This window comes from Neoarius graeffei, chromosome 15 (assembly GCF_027579695.1).
Source record: "Neoarius graeffei isolate fNeoGra1 chromosome 15, fNeoGra1.pri, whole genome shotgun sequence".
NCBI classification, from domain to species: domain Eukaryota; kingdom Metazoa; phylum Chordata; class Actinopteri; order Siluriformes; family Ariidae; genus Neoarius; species Neoarius graeffei.
This window is the reverse complement of record NC_083583.1, coordinates 45869785-45886923: the sequence shown is the minus strand read 5'-3', so window position 1 is coordinate 45886923 and position 17139 is coordinate 45869785. Positions and strand designations below refer to the sequence as shown.

The 17139-nt window shown below is 41.7% G+C and overlaps 1 protein-coding gene across 2 annotated transcripts in view; it reads right to left on the bottom strand.

Moving 5' to 3' along the window:
* ap3d1 (adaptor related protein complex 3 subunit delta 1) overlaps positions 1-17139 on the bottom strand; it is a 63936-nt gene that overhangs the window by 34164 nt on the left and 12633 nt on the right. For both annotated transcript variants that reach the window (XM_060941477.1, XM_060941478.1), the window contains exons 2-13: positions 12715-12810; positions 12492-12572; positions 8328-8408; positions 7676-7783; positions 7319-7448; positions 6745-6884; positions 6569-6642; positions 5002-5051; positions 4862-4911; positions 4531-4579; positions 2205-2350; positions 1821-1969 (exon numbers count right to left, since the gene is read on the bottom strand). In XM_060941477.1, coding sequence (XP_060797460.1) covers positions 1821-1969; positions 2205-2350; positions 4531-4579; positions 4862-4911; positions 5002-5051; positions 6569-6642; positions 6745-6884; positions 7319-7448; positions 7676-7783; positions 8328-8408; positions 12492-12572; positions 12715-12810 — 1154 coding nt within the window. The remainder of the gene's footprint in view (positions 1-1820; positions 1970-2204; positions 2351-4530; positions 4580-4861; positions 4912-5001; positions 5052-6568; positions 6643-6744; positions 6885-7318; positions 7449-7675; positions 7784-8327; positions 8409-12491; positions 12573-12714; positions 12811-17139) is intronic.

Here is a 17139-nt window from a genome sequence, read left to right as displayed (position 1 = left end):
TTCTTTTTGCGGACATTTTGGGGGCTAAAGCCTTCTTGTGATCTGCTCGCAACAACGTCGATTCGGTGTAGGAATCCGATCTACAGATCGGCTCGGGCTCCGGCGCCTGCTGGTGACGTCACACTATTGCCGCTTTTCCACTACAAACGCGGCTGAGCCGTGCCGTGCTGAGTCGAGCTGAGCGGGGCTGTTGGAGTTGCATTTCGACTACAACCGCGCTGAACCGTGCTGGCTGGAAGTGGGTGGACACATTGGGTGGAGTTAGCGAAAGTGGGTGGACGTCACGTGATGTCGTTAAGCAGCGCAAACAGTGACATCAGTGACAGTGGCGGAACAAGTCAGAGCCGGGCCGGGGGCGGGGCAAATGACCGGGCCCTTTATTAAAGCTTATCATAACATCATTTTAGGCTACAAAATGTCCGCAACTGCGGTGTTTACCAATTTCAACACTACCGGGTGCAACTATGTTATTTAGTACATCAAGTCCTTCAAACGAACATGTAACTCGGAAACAAAAAACATTAGGATACTGTACATGGCTCAACATCAATAGCCTATACTGCGCACATTATTTGAAGGGCACACGAATGAGCGCTCAGAGGTTGCAACGGTGACAGGAAGAGTCAGAAATAAAAGGAGGGCGGTGCAAACCTCACTGAATGCACTGTGTTTACCAATTTCAACACTACAGGGTGCAACTATGTTATTTAGTACATTAAGTCCTTCAAACGAACATGTAACTCAGAAACAAAAAAACATTAGGCGACATACTGTACATGGCTCATAATAAAACATCAATAGCCTACTGCGCGCATTATTTGAAGGGCATACGACGAGCCTTGTGCTCCGCGAACTCGTCCACGATGCTCTGTAAGTCACTGATTCAGTGAGCTTTTAAGCGGTAGTCTCACGACCCGAATAGTAAACAATAAACATGGAGGACATGGAGTCGTTAGTGTTGCTGGTCTTGGTGCTGTGGCTTGTTGTCACCGACAACGCCAACAGATACTGGCAAGAGCGTATAGATGAGGCGAGGCGCATAAGGCTTCAGAAATTCTCGTAATTCGTAATTCTTCTTCTTCCGGGTTTACGGTGTTTACAGATCCCAGCGCGCTCGCGGGGCGTGTGTGGGCATGTGAGGACACGCCTCCTCACCAATCAGTGCACAGGGGAGTGTCTGCTCACGCCCCCAACCTCAATCGGCACGGTTTGGCTTGCTTCAGCCCCACTCCAAAACGGTGCGAGTTTTAGGGGCTAAGCAGGGCTGAAACGAGCTGAGTCGTGCTGGTTTTTGGTAGTCGAAACGCGAGCCGTGTCAGGCTGAAGTGAGCTGAAAAAGGGTAGTGGAAAAGGGCCATAAGTGATTGGCTGGACCGTTTGAAGGATGACGTACAAGTTTGTGGTTGGTCTGGACAAATTACGGAAGTAGTTATCGCGGGATTAGGTTCCGTGGGATTTCATGTCGCGCGCATTGCGTTTGTTGAACACAACTTCAAAATAACAGCAATGCACAGTCAGTCCATGCACGAGGTAAAATTAGAAAATACGTTTATTTTGTAATTTCTAATTAACCTCATGCAGGCCGGTCAGAATGAACCAAAGGGCTGGATGCGGCCTGCAAAATGCCCAGGTCTGCACTAAACGATACAACTATATGGAACACCGTAGTGAGAATACAGCAAATAAAAAGTCACAAGTGACATCTCCCTGTCTCATGGGAAAGTGTCTTTTTCTCGCTCTCTCTCTCACACACACACACACACACCAGGCAGTCATCTGATTCGCTCCAGGGCTCTGTTGTGTGTGCACTGTGTCCTTACCACTCAAAGTTAGTGATGTACTGGTAGTTGCTCTGGCTGCAAATGTCAATTATCTTGGTTAGCAGCTCATCCCTATATGTGGTGCCTTCAGCCTTATCGACATGCAGCATCAGCTTCTTTACAATCTCCATCAGGTTCTTCTTAGAGACCTACAAACATGTGACATATTGTACTGAAGTGCAGCTACTTGTACTTTACACTAGTCATATGGTTAGTAACCAAAGGTCTAATTAAGAGAAAAGCTCAAGTTTATACATTTTTACACTTCCTGACTATGTTGGGTGTGGATCTTTAGCTGCCTGAAGAATCAAAAAGGTACATTTTATCTGCTAAAACCAAACACCACCACAAATAAAACGACATGAGCAGGCTGCCATGCCATACCATGCCATAGAGAAGATCCAGAGCCCTCAGTCGGATGGACTCGTCCTTGTCATCCAGACACTGCAGGATCAGGTCCTTGTGTGACTGTACAGACTTCGGGTGTGTCTTAAGGATCTTGGACATAGCCAGCAGACCCAAGTACTTCACTGCAACCAAAAGCACACTCAGCAAGGAATAAGACAGTCCTTGCAGGAGATTAACTTTACACTTCTCTGTCTAGGATCTGCTCTGTTTATCTCGATATTAAATTAGTCATGGCCTTTCCGCAGTAAAAAGAGATGCACATATTTTTGTAGGAACACAGTCAAATTAGTGCATACAAGTAGAAGGTTTCACATTTGGCAAAAAAATAAAAATCAAGCATACTGAAGCTAGAAAACATTAAGTCTTCACCACATTAGGGGAGGTAGTTACTAGGTCTTACACCAAATAAAGACAAACACATGAGAAAATAAAAAGACAAAGAACAAACACATGCACAGAGACAACACAGACACGAGACAGACACACAAGGACTTGAGGTTTTGTATGATTTTGTGAGCACGCTGGTGTTATAAACGTTTGACCGCTGGCTAATGCCGAGTCACCACGCAGATCACGGCCTCATGCGGTTGGATTCCTTAAATCGATTGAACACCAGCGAGTAGTCTCAGCAATGTGTACAGGATGTGACCCTGGAATATGGTTGAAAATGGTCATGCAGAGAAAATGCTTGCAAGAACAGATTTACTTACAACACTTGCAGGTTACACATCCTACTGATGCACTATAGCTGCATAACCCTGTATTTTACTAAACAGCTTACTCCCAAGATCGCATCTGCTTTATTGTTAAAAATATAGACTTGTTTTGGCAAGCGTGCCAAACCCTACATGCTCGCAAGACTACAGAGTACACCTCAACAGTTCAATTCTCCCTCAATTTAGTCCGGCAAGCTGAAAAACAAGGCCGTTTACTAGCCTGGGCCCGCCCATCCTAAGCGTGACGCAACACGAGGGCCTGTTCCGAGCTTAGTCTGGCCAGGCAGGCTATCTACAGCAGTTCCAAGCTCCCGAAAAATCGGGAACCAATCAACTTTGAGCATCTCCAACGGCCCTGGGTAGAGGCGTGTTCAAGGCACTGACGTAGTAGAACTGCGACCGGAAGCCATAGATTGTTTACAGAATCTATGCCGGAAGCGCTTCATTCACATCACGAACATGGAGCAGCAGCAAGCCTTTAACACAGCGGTAGATGTTGTATTGAAAGCATTCAACGGGAAGTTCTCATTGAAAACGGAGCAAAGAGCAGCCCTGGAGGTATTTATTGAAAGGAAGGATGTTTTCGCCTTGCTCCCGACCGGCTTCGGTAAGAGTTTAATCTACCAGTTAGCCCCGTCGCGTCACATACGTCAGAGGAAAGAGTGATGTGATTGGTTTAAGCTTTGTCACAGCCTTTTCTGGCTTCGACCAGTAGCAAACAGGCATTTCAGGGAGGCGGGTCAACCACGGGCTCTGGGAAACAGTTTGGCTTAATAGCTTGGTCAGACCAATAGCTCGGCCAGACCAATAGCTCGGAGAGCTTTGAAGTCGCGTTAGCCAGGCTAGCCGTTTACATAGCAAGATTTTCAGCCTAATACCTAGCGTTCTATAACCAGTTTCCAGATAGCCAACACTACCACATCTGACCCATTCTCGTGTCATGGTCAATTATCAAAAGTTAAGTGAAATGATTAGAGCTGCCGAGTGGGATGGAAAGATCGTTGCACAAAAAAGTGCATTTAATTGCAACACATGACCAACCGACCAACCAACCAACCAATCCGAGAGGCATATCTAAACTAGCACCCCCTATTACAATGGTCATATTCACATGCAAAAAGAGACTCTTCTTACTTTCTTGTAAACAGAATCCTTATTGAGGCTAAATTTAGGAATGAGAAATTCTTGAGGAGAGTTCATTGGCAAACAAAACTTCTCAGTCCAGGTACTGCATAGCTACACTACTCACTGCACTCAATGGGAGCCTGATAACTCGAACCCTTCTGACGTGCTTTTCCAGTGCTAAGCTCTGAACTGAGAGATGCTATATATACATACACACATACACCACTGATGAGCCTAAATCATCCAAACTAAAGGATGTGTTCATTTTTCCAACACAGGTCTCACATAAAATTTTGTAATTTTTGTTCCTTCTTTTGCAGTCGGAACTAAAGCACAATGGCAGCTTCGAGTTATCCAGGATGGAGGTCTCCAGGTCCTCCATGTGTCGGGGATTGAGGGGCTAACACAAACACACAGACAATGAGAAAATGACACACTGCAGGCATTGACAGAAGGCTCACAGTTCTGGTCCGAGTCTTCGATCAGGATTCGCAGTTTCTGCACACAGAGCTGTGGATGCAAGGGACAAATAAGAGATAAGATTAAAAAAAAAAAAAAGGTCATTTAATAAAAGTATATCGAAGTAATTTTCACAGCAGATTTCTTACTCGCAATTAACTCTGACTCTGAAATTAATACTCTTGACCCATCTACTGAAATTCTGTCATGGTTATAAACCTTCTTGGGATATTGGTCTTGAATGAATGGTCACAGGTGTGCCCAGATAAATCCAGCCCATTCGGAACAATGACATTTAAAATGAGACAAGACACCTGAAGAACTGAGACCCACCTGAATGCTAGCACTGTGGTTAGGCATCCCAGAGGACAGAGAAATCAACACTGCATACGAGAAACAGGACAATAATATCGTAAATATACCGATATTAGATGCTCATTATATTCCAATATAATGTGGAGCAAGTAACCAACCTGCTATCACTGTGTTTACACACTCATACAGCAGGGACATGGCCGAGGTACTGAAAGAGAAATGAAGACAAAAAAAAAAAAAATTAATGACATTGTGTGTAACTATTAATAGAGTAGTTATAATCAGTGATGGGTGGTGCAACAGGGTAACATTTGTAGAGAGATTTTTGAAGAATATTTTAACTTGGTTCAAGGAAGCCATAAAAATAACTGCAACTTGGCCTTAAAAATGGCTGATGGCTCACTAGCAGCTTTTGGTAAATATGGAAAAATGTGTTTTTTCATCCCCAAAAAAATAAAAGCCCTGTTATTTAAAAAAAATAAAAATAAAATAAATAACCACCACCCAACAATGTGTGTGTGGGACCTTGAATCAAATTTGTCATTTCTGTTAAGATTTTTTTGAACAGCCTGTAATAACACAAGCAAAAGGTGAAGTTGGGGGGGGGGGGAGAGAGAGAGAGAGAGAGAGAGAGAGAGAGAGAGAACACCAAGAGAAAAAAAAAGGTACAAGTGAACTGAGAAATGTTTGGGGCTGGAAAATATCAAATCAGAATCACTACTCAGGCACTTCATGTACACTGCCTGGCTCAATAAATATAGTATTTATTTTCCTCCACTCATACAATAATATTTCTTTGGACCGCCTTTAACTTTGATTACAGCACACATTTGCCATGGCATTATTTCGACAACCCTATGCAACACAACATTTCTGTCCAGGGTTGCATTAATTTTTCACCGACATCTAGTATTGATGACGAGACAGTCAAACCATTCTATAAAAGTCTTTTCTAATACATTCCAAAGGCTTTCAATGGGGTTAAGGTCGGGACCCTGCGGTGGCCAATTCACGAGTGAAAATGATTCCTCGTGATCCCTGAACCACGCTTTCACAATCTCAGCCCAATGAATCCTGACATTGTCATGCTAGAATATGCCGGTGTCATCAGCGAAGGGGGAGATGAGAGCGCACTGACTGAATAACCTGGTCATTCAGTACATTTAGCTAATCAGCTGACTTCATTTTACCACATAACTTTGCTAACTGTAGACCTGACCAAATGAAGCAACCCCAGATCATAATACTGTCTCCATAAGCTTGTCCAGTTGCCACTATGCATGATGGATGCATCGCATCATGTGCTTCCCTTCTTACCCTGACATACCCATCACTCAGGAAGAAAGTTCATCTGGAATCATGAGATCGCATGACCTTTTTCAATTGCTCCAGAGTCCAATCTTTATGCTCCTTACAAAAAGTACCCAAATTTATCAAAATTCATTGACATCCTCATGAGCGTCACGGTTTTGGTTCTCCAAGTCCCGGATGTAGCTCTTAAGAAAATTACGAGCAGTGCATTTCCCAGTAAAACACATCTCCATATGAAAAATCCCTTATTTAATTGCCAGTAGTGGGTAAACAGGAATTCTTTATATTAATTAAAAAAACAAAACACATGCTCAAAAAACTTGTGACTAATAGTGAATATATTAGAACATGAATACTGTGATGTGCATCATTCACCTGTCATTACAGTCATACATGCAGTACTATGAATCTTACCTGTGGATGAGGTTAGTTAAGGGCTCAATCAGCTTCTTTCCTAAACGAGGCTCCAGAGGGGTGAGGGCTCCAAACTTTTATTAAAAAAAAAAAAGCCACACAATTAACACATGCACCTTCACGTCACACATCTCCAAACAAAAGTCATATACAGAGAGCAGATGTCCTCCACATACAAGTTTGATGATCTTGATGAGGACCCAATTATTGGTGGAGGAAGTCATCAGCTTAAAGAAAAGGGGCGCCAAGGACAGGTAGTTCTTGGGGTTTCTTCTGGCTAACTCGCAGATGACGTTAACTGCTGCTGACTGCACACCTGGTACAAGGAGAAGCACAATTTACATTTAAAGTAACCTGAACAACTTTTACTGAACTGCTGGAAATTTATTTTTAAAAAGTTGGTGCATAATAGTTTTAGTCTTACATACTCATTCGTTCATATAAATATTTACTGATTGAGATAATGGTCATTAACCATCTTAACTATCATTAGGCTTCCATTATAAAGTGACTTTCCAAGTCAGGTTTTCCTCGTTTCTTAATTCAGGAAAAAAAATATATATATACATTGAAACTCTAACAGACACAGTACGTAAAAGCCGAGGTTGAAATAACATTTGACCGAAATAAAAACCTACTTTTCTTGCATTGTGTACATGTCATACACATGCACACACCTCCTCATGCTTTAATGCAGAGGGGTAGTTTGTTGCAAATGAATGAATAATGCATTAAAAGAAACCTCCGCACCTGGGTCAGGGTCCTCAAGTTTCTCTTTGAGACGGGGGAAGGCAGGACGCAGGGATTCAGGGTACTTTAGGAATACTTTATACATGATAAGCACAGCCTTCTTCCTAATGTATGGCTTAGTGTGGGACATCTATGTGTGAGAGAGAAAGAGAGAGAGACACACACACACACACAGACAATTAGGAAGGGGTCAGAGGAAAATGTGCAAAACCCAAATTTCCTATGAAAATCACCATAAATGCATTTAAAAAAAAAATAAAAGCAGTGTATTCAAAAGCTCTCTTATGTGTTGGAATGAACAACGAACCACAAGCTGCTTTTTTTTTTTTAATTTATTTCTATAAAACAAAGCCTTACCAAAGTCATAATATCATTGGCCAGGTCACGGGCCAGGTCAGGGGTCACAAAGCAGGAGAGGCCAGTCAGCGCTACACCAGTGTCATACTGATTTGGACTGCTGAGATCCTGGGGGGGGGGGGGGGGGGGGTCACACACAAATGTAAACGTTAGAGCAGGACTCTGCCAAGAGAGGATTTCCAATTAGCCCTTTTCCAAGGTCCTGCTATTGGTCCCATAGCAAAAGATACAGCTCTTGACCAAGAATCTTAACGTCAGGACAACTACCCCAGCAATTCAAGTTATTTTTTGGACCAGCATTAACATAACAGTGCCATTACAGTAAAGATTACCCAAAACAATCTAAATTAAATGTTGTGAACTTGAATCAGAAACTATCAGAACAGACAGCTGAAAGTAATACACTTGTCTACAATTACGACAACAAAGCATGTGACCAGGTAGAACTGGCTGATCCTGATTTGCGTGAGCTTGAAAATGCACTTGGCTAATACATTGCTTAGCTTGAAAGATGAATCCTGCTGCTTCCCAGATAGTAATTCACAAACTGCTCATCCTTCACTATGAGAGCACATCACTGAGATTCGGTCGAACCCAGCAGTGCAGTGTACAGGCATGAGGAACAAAATGAGCAAAAGACTGTACAGTTTACCTTGCGAATCTGGTTGGTTGTCAGCATGATGACATCAGTGCCTTCATGAAAGCACTGTGAGGCAGCCAGGTAACCAATTCGCTGAGAACAAGAGAAGATGACAATTTAAAAAAAAAAAAAAAAAAAAAAAAAACCACCCCCCCAAAAGTGCAAGCAAGTTAAATCCCCAGTATACAAATAGTGCCCAACAATAACAAGCTTGTTATTGTTAAGTGTATTAATAAAGACCAAGGGAAACGCAAGTATGCATTTCATTACCCTCTCCTAAACAAATTTCTAAAGCAGCAATTCTTAGCCAGTTTTGCTTCAGGACCCACATTTTATGTTGGGCATCAAGTCATGACCCAAAACTACACTAAAAGTTGTTGATCATATAGAAATAAATGAAGAAATGCATATTAATTTTTGCATAAACATGTTAATAATTATCCATAAGCCTAAAAGTTAGACAATAATTATTTACCATCTCATAACAGGAAGTAAATCAACTTGATACGCAAGTTATATTTTCCATTGTATACTTATGAAGTACAAGTTCATTAAATGCTATGCACATGCTTAATAAAGCGCAAAATTATTCACGGCATTAATGGGAAAATGGGCCACTATATAAATACATACACAACCCATACTAAGTGCAAGTTACTCAACTTAAAAAAAAAAAACAACCTGCTGATACAAATATTGAATTACAAATTGTACACCAATATGAAAAATGCAGAATTATTAAATGCATAAACAATGAGATTCAACAAAAACAGTTGAAATCATAGCCTGTGCAAATCAATGAGAAACTGAGGATGCAACTTCCTTTTGATAAGTGTCAAAATCAGGACGACATGATCAGATACATCCGTTCATTCGTCTAGTTTGAGCACACAATAATCATCATGTGCCTTCATGCTTGTTAACTTCTGATACATTATGTCCTCAGACATAGCTTGTACTGTACATTCTCTTCACTATGGCATCAATGGAAATGATTTCCCCCAACCCCCCTACAGGATCTGTGGCAGGTTTGCACCAAGGCTGTCTCTGGTTATGTCAACAGCAGTAGGTGAAACAAGCTCCTCTGGAACTGTGTGGGTCTTTTGCATTTTGAAATGTAATGAGAGAGTTTGCACGATGCATGAAGTGACTGCTTCTGAGGCAAAAAATAAAAATAATTAAAAAAAATAAAGTGTTTCCGGTAACCCTACCGATTGAGAATTTCCGCGTCGAAATTGCACGCCGAGCCGCCATTTTGAATCCTCATTCAAGGCTGTAATGCAAATTGCTTCCTCTTCAGTATACAAGTGCACTTCCATGGCAGGGAAAAACACTACATTTTGCCGCCTATGTAGTCCCCTATTTATACAAATAGGAGTCATTCAGGATTCAGCCATGTTTTTGCTCGGTGTTTTTGCTCGACCCAAGTTCTACAGTAGGCCAGGCTAGGCCGTCTGCTTTCAATGGAAGTAGCCTAGGACATCATTTTCACGTTATTTCTTGATAAGGTGTTTTCACGTTATTACATGGAAATAACGTGATAATTTCGTATCATGAAATTACGTGATGTTATGTTATTACATGATAAATATATTATAAAAACATGATAACTTGAACAATATCTTTTCACGTAATTACTTGATTCCAAGCCAATTTTTTTTTTTTTTGAGTGTGGCAGCAATACGCTTCCGTAGATCATAACTCGAACTCTTGCGATATTTTTTTTTATTCGTTTAAAGATTTAAAACACTTATTTTATTATGATGTGTGGTATAAAGGATTCTGTGCCAAAATACTATTTTGTAAGATGTTTACTTGTGTTAATTTTTTAGAACAAAATTAAAAAAATAATAAAATAAAACACTTTTTCCTACCTACCAACCTTATTTTAGTATTTCATGTTACCTGAAAAACACACTTTTTTTTTGGCCTGATCATTTTTTGATGTGTGCAGATCCTGTTGTTTTCTTTTAGAATACTCAGCTGGTTTTACTTTATAGCTTGCATGTTTTATCTTTAAAATAGCCTACTTTATGAATTTCGATGGATTCATGCTTTCTGCAGTTGAAAACTCACCAAACACACACGGTCGCCTGCACAAACCATGTTAATCACATTTTTGTTTACTTTACATGGTTTTATTTTCCTCCCAGCAGTTTATAGGGAGAGGAAATGCCACTCTGTTTATCAAATGTTAGCACCCGTTGTTTACAGATGAATGAGAACCAAAATTGACAGTATTTGATTGGACGCACTTTTTGACGGCTACAGGGAACGGTCCTTTATTTATTTATTTTTTCCTTTGTTTGAAACAATGTGCTTTATGGTCAGATATTCCCAGGGTTTTCTGTTGTTTTATGATTTGCATTTAGCACAATTTTTTTCTTTCCTTCCCAACAGTCCACAACCCAATCTCTAAGGGCCCACCAGTTGAGAAACACTCAACTGTGACAAAAATTGGGCAACTTTCCACCTATGAAATACAGTCCGTTGTCCTCACATCACATGCAGAGGATATTAGAGTCTGACTAGCGGCTTCATTTTCCGTCACCATGTTTAACCTTGAGATTACTGCATGTTGTGCTGGAATTCACTTTGCTCAGTTTCGTTCGTGTTTTCACTAACGTGTAGCTGCGTGGTCCTGCTTCTGAAAAAGTCATCCGTCATCCATATGCACCAATTAACCAACCTGCTGAAATCATTCTACCGTTAACTGAGACTCAGTCTGGCTCATGTGTTGAGTGTAGTAGACAGTTGGATTCAGATCGGGTATTTTGTTCTACAGTAGAGCACTGAGGCACGTCACATCATCGTGAAGGGCATTTATTTTAAAACAGCTTTGTACCAAATGAAAACATTTGTTTTATATGAGAGTAGTTTGGGTCCCCCCCCATATGCTCTGGTTGTTGACCTACTTCTCCACTACACAACTATGAATCAAAAACTAACTGCCAGGAAATAAAGTTTGTTTCTCCCAGGCTCTCGGTCTACTGGTTTGTTTGTCCCTATAGGGGTGTTCACACGGCACATATGTGCATCGATGCTGCACCGATGTATTTTGTTGCGATATATCTTACACCGGGGCGGCACGGTGGTGTAGTGGTTAGCACTGTCGCCTCACAGCAAGAAGGTCCGGGTTCGAGCCCCGGGGCCGGCGAGGGCCTTTCTGTGTGGAGTTTGCATGTTCTCCCCGTGTCCGCGTGGGTTTCCTCTGGGTGCTCCGGTTTCCCCCACAGTCCAAAGACATGCAGGTTAGGTTAACCGGTGACTCTAAAAATTGACCGTAGGTGTGAATGTGAGTGTGAATGGTTGTCTGTGTCTATGTGTCAGCCCTGTGATGACCTGGCGACTTGTCCAGGGTGTACCCCGCCTTTCGCCCATAGTCAGCTGGGATAGGCTCCAGCTTGCCTGCGACCCTGTAGAACAGGATAAAGCGGCTAGAGATAATGAGATGAGATATCTTACACCGGTGTAAATTTTGCGGAGCGTTCACACGTCACAAGCCTGCTTACTAGAGAGAAGCGTGTTAGCACCGGTGCAGCCCCACTTGCGTTCACACAGCAGTTTTTGCGACCGTGCTATACGATAGTAATAATGCAGAAATGAAATATGCACATGCGTGAAAATGTACTTCCTTTTCCCGGTTGTCATGGCATCACCAAGCGCCGGGAAAACAACGTAGATGAAGACACCAGTGTTGCCAGATACTGCTGACGTTTTCCAGCCCAAAATATGTTCAAATCCGCCAAAATGCACTTAAAACCACCCAATCTGGCAACACTGGAAGACACGCAGTTCTGTTGTTGTTGATATTCGCCATTTTGGAAGTGCAAAATACCAGGATGCAAATTATGCAATGCCCGTATGTAATCAACTCTCCTCACGCGTAGCGAGTCTACCCCGTAGCGTTCAGACGTCCCATTTTATATCGGTGCTGCCCCGCAAACTAGCATTTACTCCGGAGTAAATTTCTTAAACCACCTCCCGAGCAGGGTTAGATTTGCACCGGTTTAAGCAGCTTTCAGGGGCTACACCGGTATAACTTTGTACCGTGTGAACGCTCTACCGGGGCAGCCCCGGTGCTACACCGGAGTAAAAGTTGCCGTGTGAACACCCCTTATATCTTAAGAACTTTTCAAGACTGTAAAGGACAATTTTTTTTTCCTGACATCTTACCTTGTAGGTGAATTTGGAAGAGCTCATCACCTCAACAATGTTGAATGCAGCCCAACTGACATCATAACCAAGCATCTGCAACTGTAAACACACGAAGATGTAGTCAAACAAACTGCTTATTCACAAAGACAGTGTTATTCAAAAACCTGCATACATGCTGATGCCTTCACATCCATACAGCAGGCGTCGACCAAGCGTGCAAAGGACAAACTAGTGGACTTACGTAGGTGAGCTTGCACACTGCATTGGCTTTGACGGCAATGTTGTCCTGTTTGAGCTCCTGCTTGATCTCATCGATGCATGTGGAGATGTATTTGGCCTGTGGAGAGACAGAGGAGGAAGTGACACACTGAGCTGGGTGACGGTGACAGAAAACACTTCACTTCCATCTTTAGCCCCAATGAACACCCATGAGAAGGTGCATGGGCAGTATTAGCATGCCGCAATACTGATTATAATATTGTCCAGCCCTAGTAAATAAATCATATTGCTGCATAATTATATAATTAGATATATAAATCAACAGGAACCTGGTTCATTACATTTCACATGCCCTTATATTTTTTGTTATAAGGGCAGCATAATGTAGTCTTACTGAACAAACAAAATGTGTTGAAAGATCAGTAGAAGAAAACATGCATGCATGAAAGATGGGTAAACATTTGTAAGCTGCTCTCATGCTGGGAGATGTGACAATTTATAATGACATCAATATTAAATTAAGTCACTGTTTTTCAGGAGATTCATATCATGATGCATTTTTATCAAATTACTTTTTTTTAATACTTATAAATGGACTCGAGATAATGTGATAGTCGTATTTAATCTTTAAAACTGAACTATTGACCGATTTTTCATTTTGTTTCAGTTTTAACATTATTTATAAAAAACGTAATTTTTTGTAGACAAACATTAAATAAAGCTTTGACTTTTTTTTTTTTTTTTAACTTAAATGCAGCACTACTGGTGTGCAGGATGTTTGTTAGTATATGGATTGTGATGTGCATTGCTCATCATAGGAATGTCTTTGAAAATTGTGATGAGTAACTTAGATCAGAAACAAGGTACAAGTACTGGATAGATACTGACCTGAAGTGCTGGACTGACATCAGGTAAGATAGATATCGATCTTGTATATGAACAAAAGGACATAAACAGTCTTAAAAGTATGCTGCTCTCGCCTGAGAGGATTCAGTCGGTTTGCTTAATAAGAGGACATCAGTATTGCACACTGTTACAAGATGGTTGAGTCTAAATTGGCCTTTAATTGTAATTTAATTTATTTCTATAGCGCAAAATAACATACAAATGATCTATTGCGCTTTACAAGCTAAAATTTCCAAAATTATATAAAACAAAAAATACTAAAATTGCAACTTATAATATAAAAAATCTTATTTATATATTTATAATTAAGATAGCTTGACTATAAAATAAAACAAAAATAAAGTTCTATAGCAGGGGTACTCAAATAGAAATGATGAGGGGCCACATTTTTTTTTTCCCCCCCATTTACTCAAAGGGCCATTTATTAAGAATGTGTATGATACATGCCATAATAATGTAACGCATTTATTTTAACATTTCCTTGTCATTGAACACAACAGTATTGGGGCCTACCTAAAATAAAAATATATATTTTTCATTTGGGCATAAATAACTGAATAAAATAAATAAAACAAATAACTGAATAAAACATTACCCTGTTAATAATCCAAAACAAATACCCTTCAAGCTGCCCATTTTCTGTGCTTTGGTTAACAAACTCAAGAACTAACTCACACTCTCAATATTGCTTAATGGGAGAAATGGCCTCGTGTGTCTTTGGCCAATGTTTGGAACCTTGGTTTGAATGGTGTGATAGCCAGGGAGACACACTGATGTGTATGTTCATTAGTGAGCCGGTTGCAATACCGCATTTTTATTTTATTTTTACATTTTTATTGCCGCGACACTTTCTTGGCAGATTAAACACAAAGGTCGAGTGCTGGACGGTGGAAGAAAGAACGCAAACCTTTCTGTCCATTCTGGTTGGAATTGGCGGTTCTCGCTGTCCAGTTTTCTTTTTGGTGCAAACTTCAAGCATGCCATTGTGGCTACGGCCGGTAAACAAACTGACTGGAGTTTTGCGAGGGCTTAAATTAGCCTTGCTATTTGTTTATCGTTGCCATGGAGGCAATCCTCACATCTCGTCGCAGCGCAAGGGGCGCCCTTTCAAAATAAGAGCGGACAGCGCGATTGAAAAAAAAAAAACGAATTTAAAAAAAAAAAAAAAAACACACAGAACAGCTCGTGGGCCAGAAATAGACCCCCCGGGGGCCTAAAATGGCCCGGGGGCCGCTATTTGAGTATGGGGGTTCTATAGAGTTATAAATTATAGGCTTCCCTGAAAAGATGAGTCTTCAAAAGGTGCTTAAAATCGTCTATATTCTGGGACTGGCGGATTACTTGTGGAAGTGCATTCCACAGTGTGGGGGCTGCCGCTGCGTACGACCTGTCACCTAGCGTCTTCCTAGCTGTCCGCGGTCTGTTTAAAACTGGCGCTTCGAAAGACCTTAAATGATATCTAGTTTTCTTCACCGAGATTAAGTCGGAGAGATAACTAGGTGACAGGCCATATAAAACCTTGAATGTGATTAAACAGATCTTAAAATTGATTCGGTACTTGATGGGCAACCAATGCAGCCGAACAAGCACAGGGGTAATGTGACAGAACTTAGGCAGGTGAAATATTATGCGTGCGGCAGTGTTCTGTACCCGCTGTAACTTGTCCAGCTGCTTGGCCGGCAGACCGTAGAGCAGACTATTGCAATAGTCGATGCGACTAGAAAAGAAAGCGTGCACCAGTTTTTCTGTTGTATCTTGCGACAGATACTTTCGAATACGCTTAATGTTATAGAGATGGAAATACGCGGCACTACGAACTTTGTTTACATGAGTATTCATAGTCGGCTGAGAATCAAACCAAGCACCCAAGTTTCTAACTGATGTACTGGATGCTACTCTACTTGAGCCAACCATGATAACATCAATGTCAACTTTATTGAGCTGTTGACGAGTGCCCACAAGTAATACCTCCATCTTTCCGTCATTGATCATCAGTTTATCCGATATCATCCAAGCTCTAAGATCTCGTATGCAGTCAGACATCGCAGCAAGTGCTTTTCCAGAGCCAGAGGACTCATAGGGGCGGAATGACACATACAGCTGTGTGTCGTCAGCATAGCAGACAACCTTTAGTAGATGTTGTTTGGTAATGTCAAATAACTTGGAGGTATAAAGAGAAAACAGCAAAGGACCAAGACATGACCCTTGCGGTACTCCATAGCGAAGATCAAACTTCTCAGAGACAGCGCCTTTAATAAATACACGCTGAGCGCGCCCTGAGAGATACGAGCGGACCCATTCGAGTGCAGCACCCTTAACACCAAACTTGCTTTCCAAGCGACTGATCAGGGTTGAGTGGCACACAGTGTCAAAGGCGGCACTTAAATCAAGCATCACCAGTAGCGTTACTTGTTGCTTATCCATATTCATTAGCAGATCGTTTTTTACTTTCAACAGAGCAGTCTCAGTACTATGGTGTTCCTTGTATGCCGATTGCAGATCACAATCCAGGCCCTGGCCGACATGTTGCGTGAGCTGGTCAGCGGCTGCTCTCTCAGACAGCTTGGAAGCAAAGGAGAGGCTTTAGCCTACAGTATATACGTTAAGGTAAGGATGTACTTCTGTGGTGGATTTAAAAAAAAAAAAATAATAATAATAATAATAAATAATAATAATTTTTATTATTATTATTTCACTTTGCTTTAAATCAGTTCCCAAAATATGCAAGGTACAATCAAAAAGTTCCAAGACTGTTCCTGATGTGAACCAACAGAGCATGGCAAGGTCATGCACGTGCAGCAGGAGCACGCATTAACTCTGACTTATGGCCCTTTTCCACTACCCTTTTTCAGCTCACTTCAGCCCGACACGGCTCGCGTTTCGACTACCAAAAACCAGCACGACTCAGCTCGTTTCAGCCCTGCTTAGCCCCTAAAACTTGCACCGTTTTGGAGTGGGGCTGAAGCGAGCCAAGCCGTGCCGAGTGAGGCTGGGGGCATGAGCAGACACTCCCCTGTGCACTGATTGGTGAGGAGGAGTGTCCTCACATGCCCACACACGCCCCGTGAGCACGCTGGGATCTGTAAACACCGTAAACCCGGAAGAAGAATAATTACGAATTGCGAGAATTTCTGAAGCCTTATGCGCCTCGCCTCATCTATACGCTCTTGCCAGTATCTGTTGGCGTTGTCGGTGACAACAAGCCACAGCACCAAGACCAGCAACACTAACGACTCCATGTCCTCCATGTTTATTGTTTACTATTCGGGTCGTGAGACTACCGCTTAAAAGCTCACTGAATCAGTGACATACAGAGCATCGTGGACGAGTTCGCGGAGCGCAAGGCTCGCCGTATGCCCTTCAAATAATGCGCGCAGTAGGCTATTGATGTTTTATTATGAGCCATGTACAGTATGTCGCCTAATGTTTTTTTGTTTCTGAGTTACATGTTCGTTTGAAGGACTTAATGTACAAAATAACATTAGTTGCACCCCGTAGTGTTGAAATTGGTAAACACAGTGCATTCAGTGAGGTTTGCACC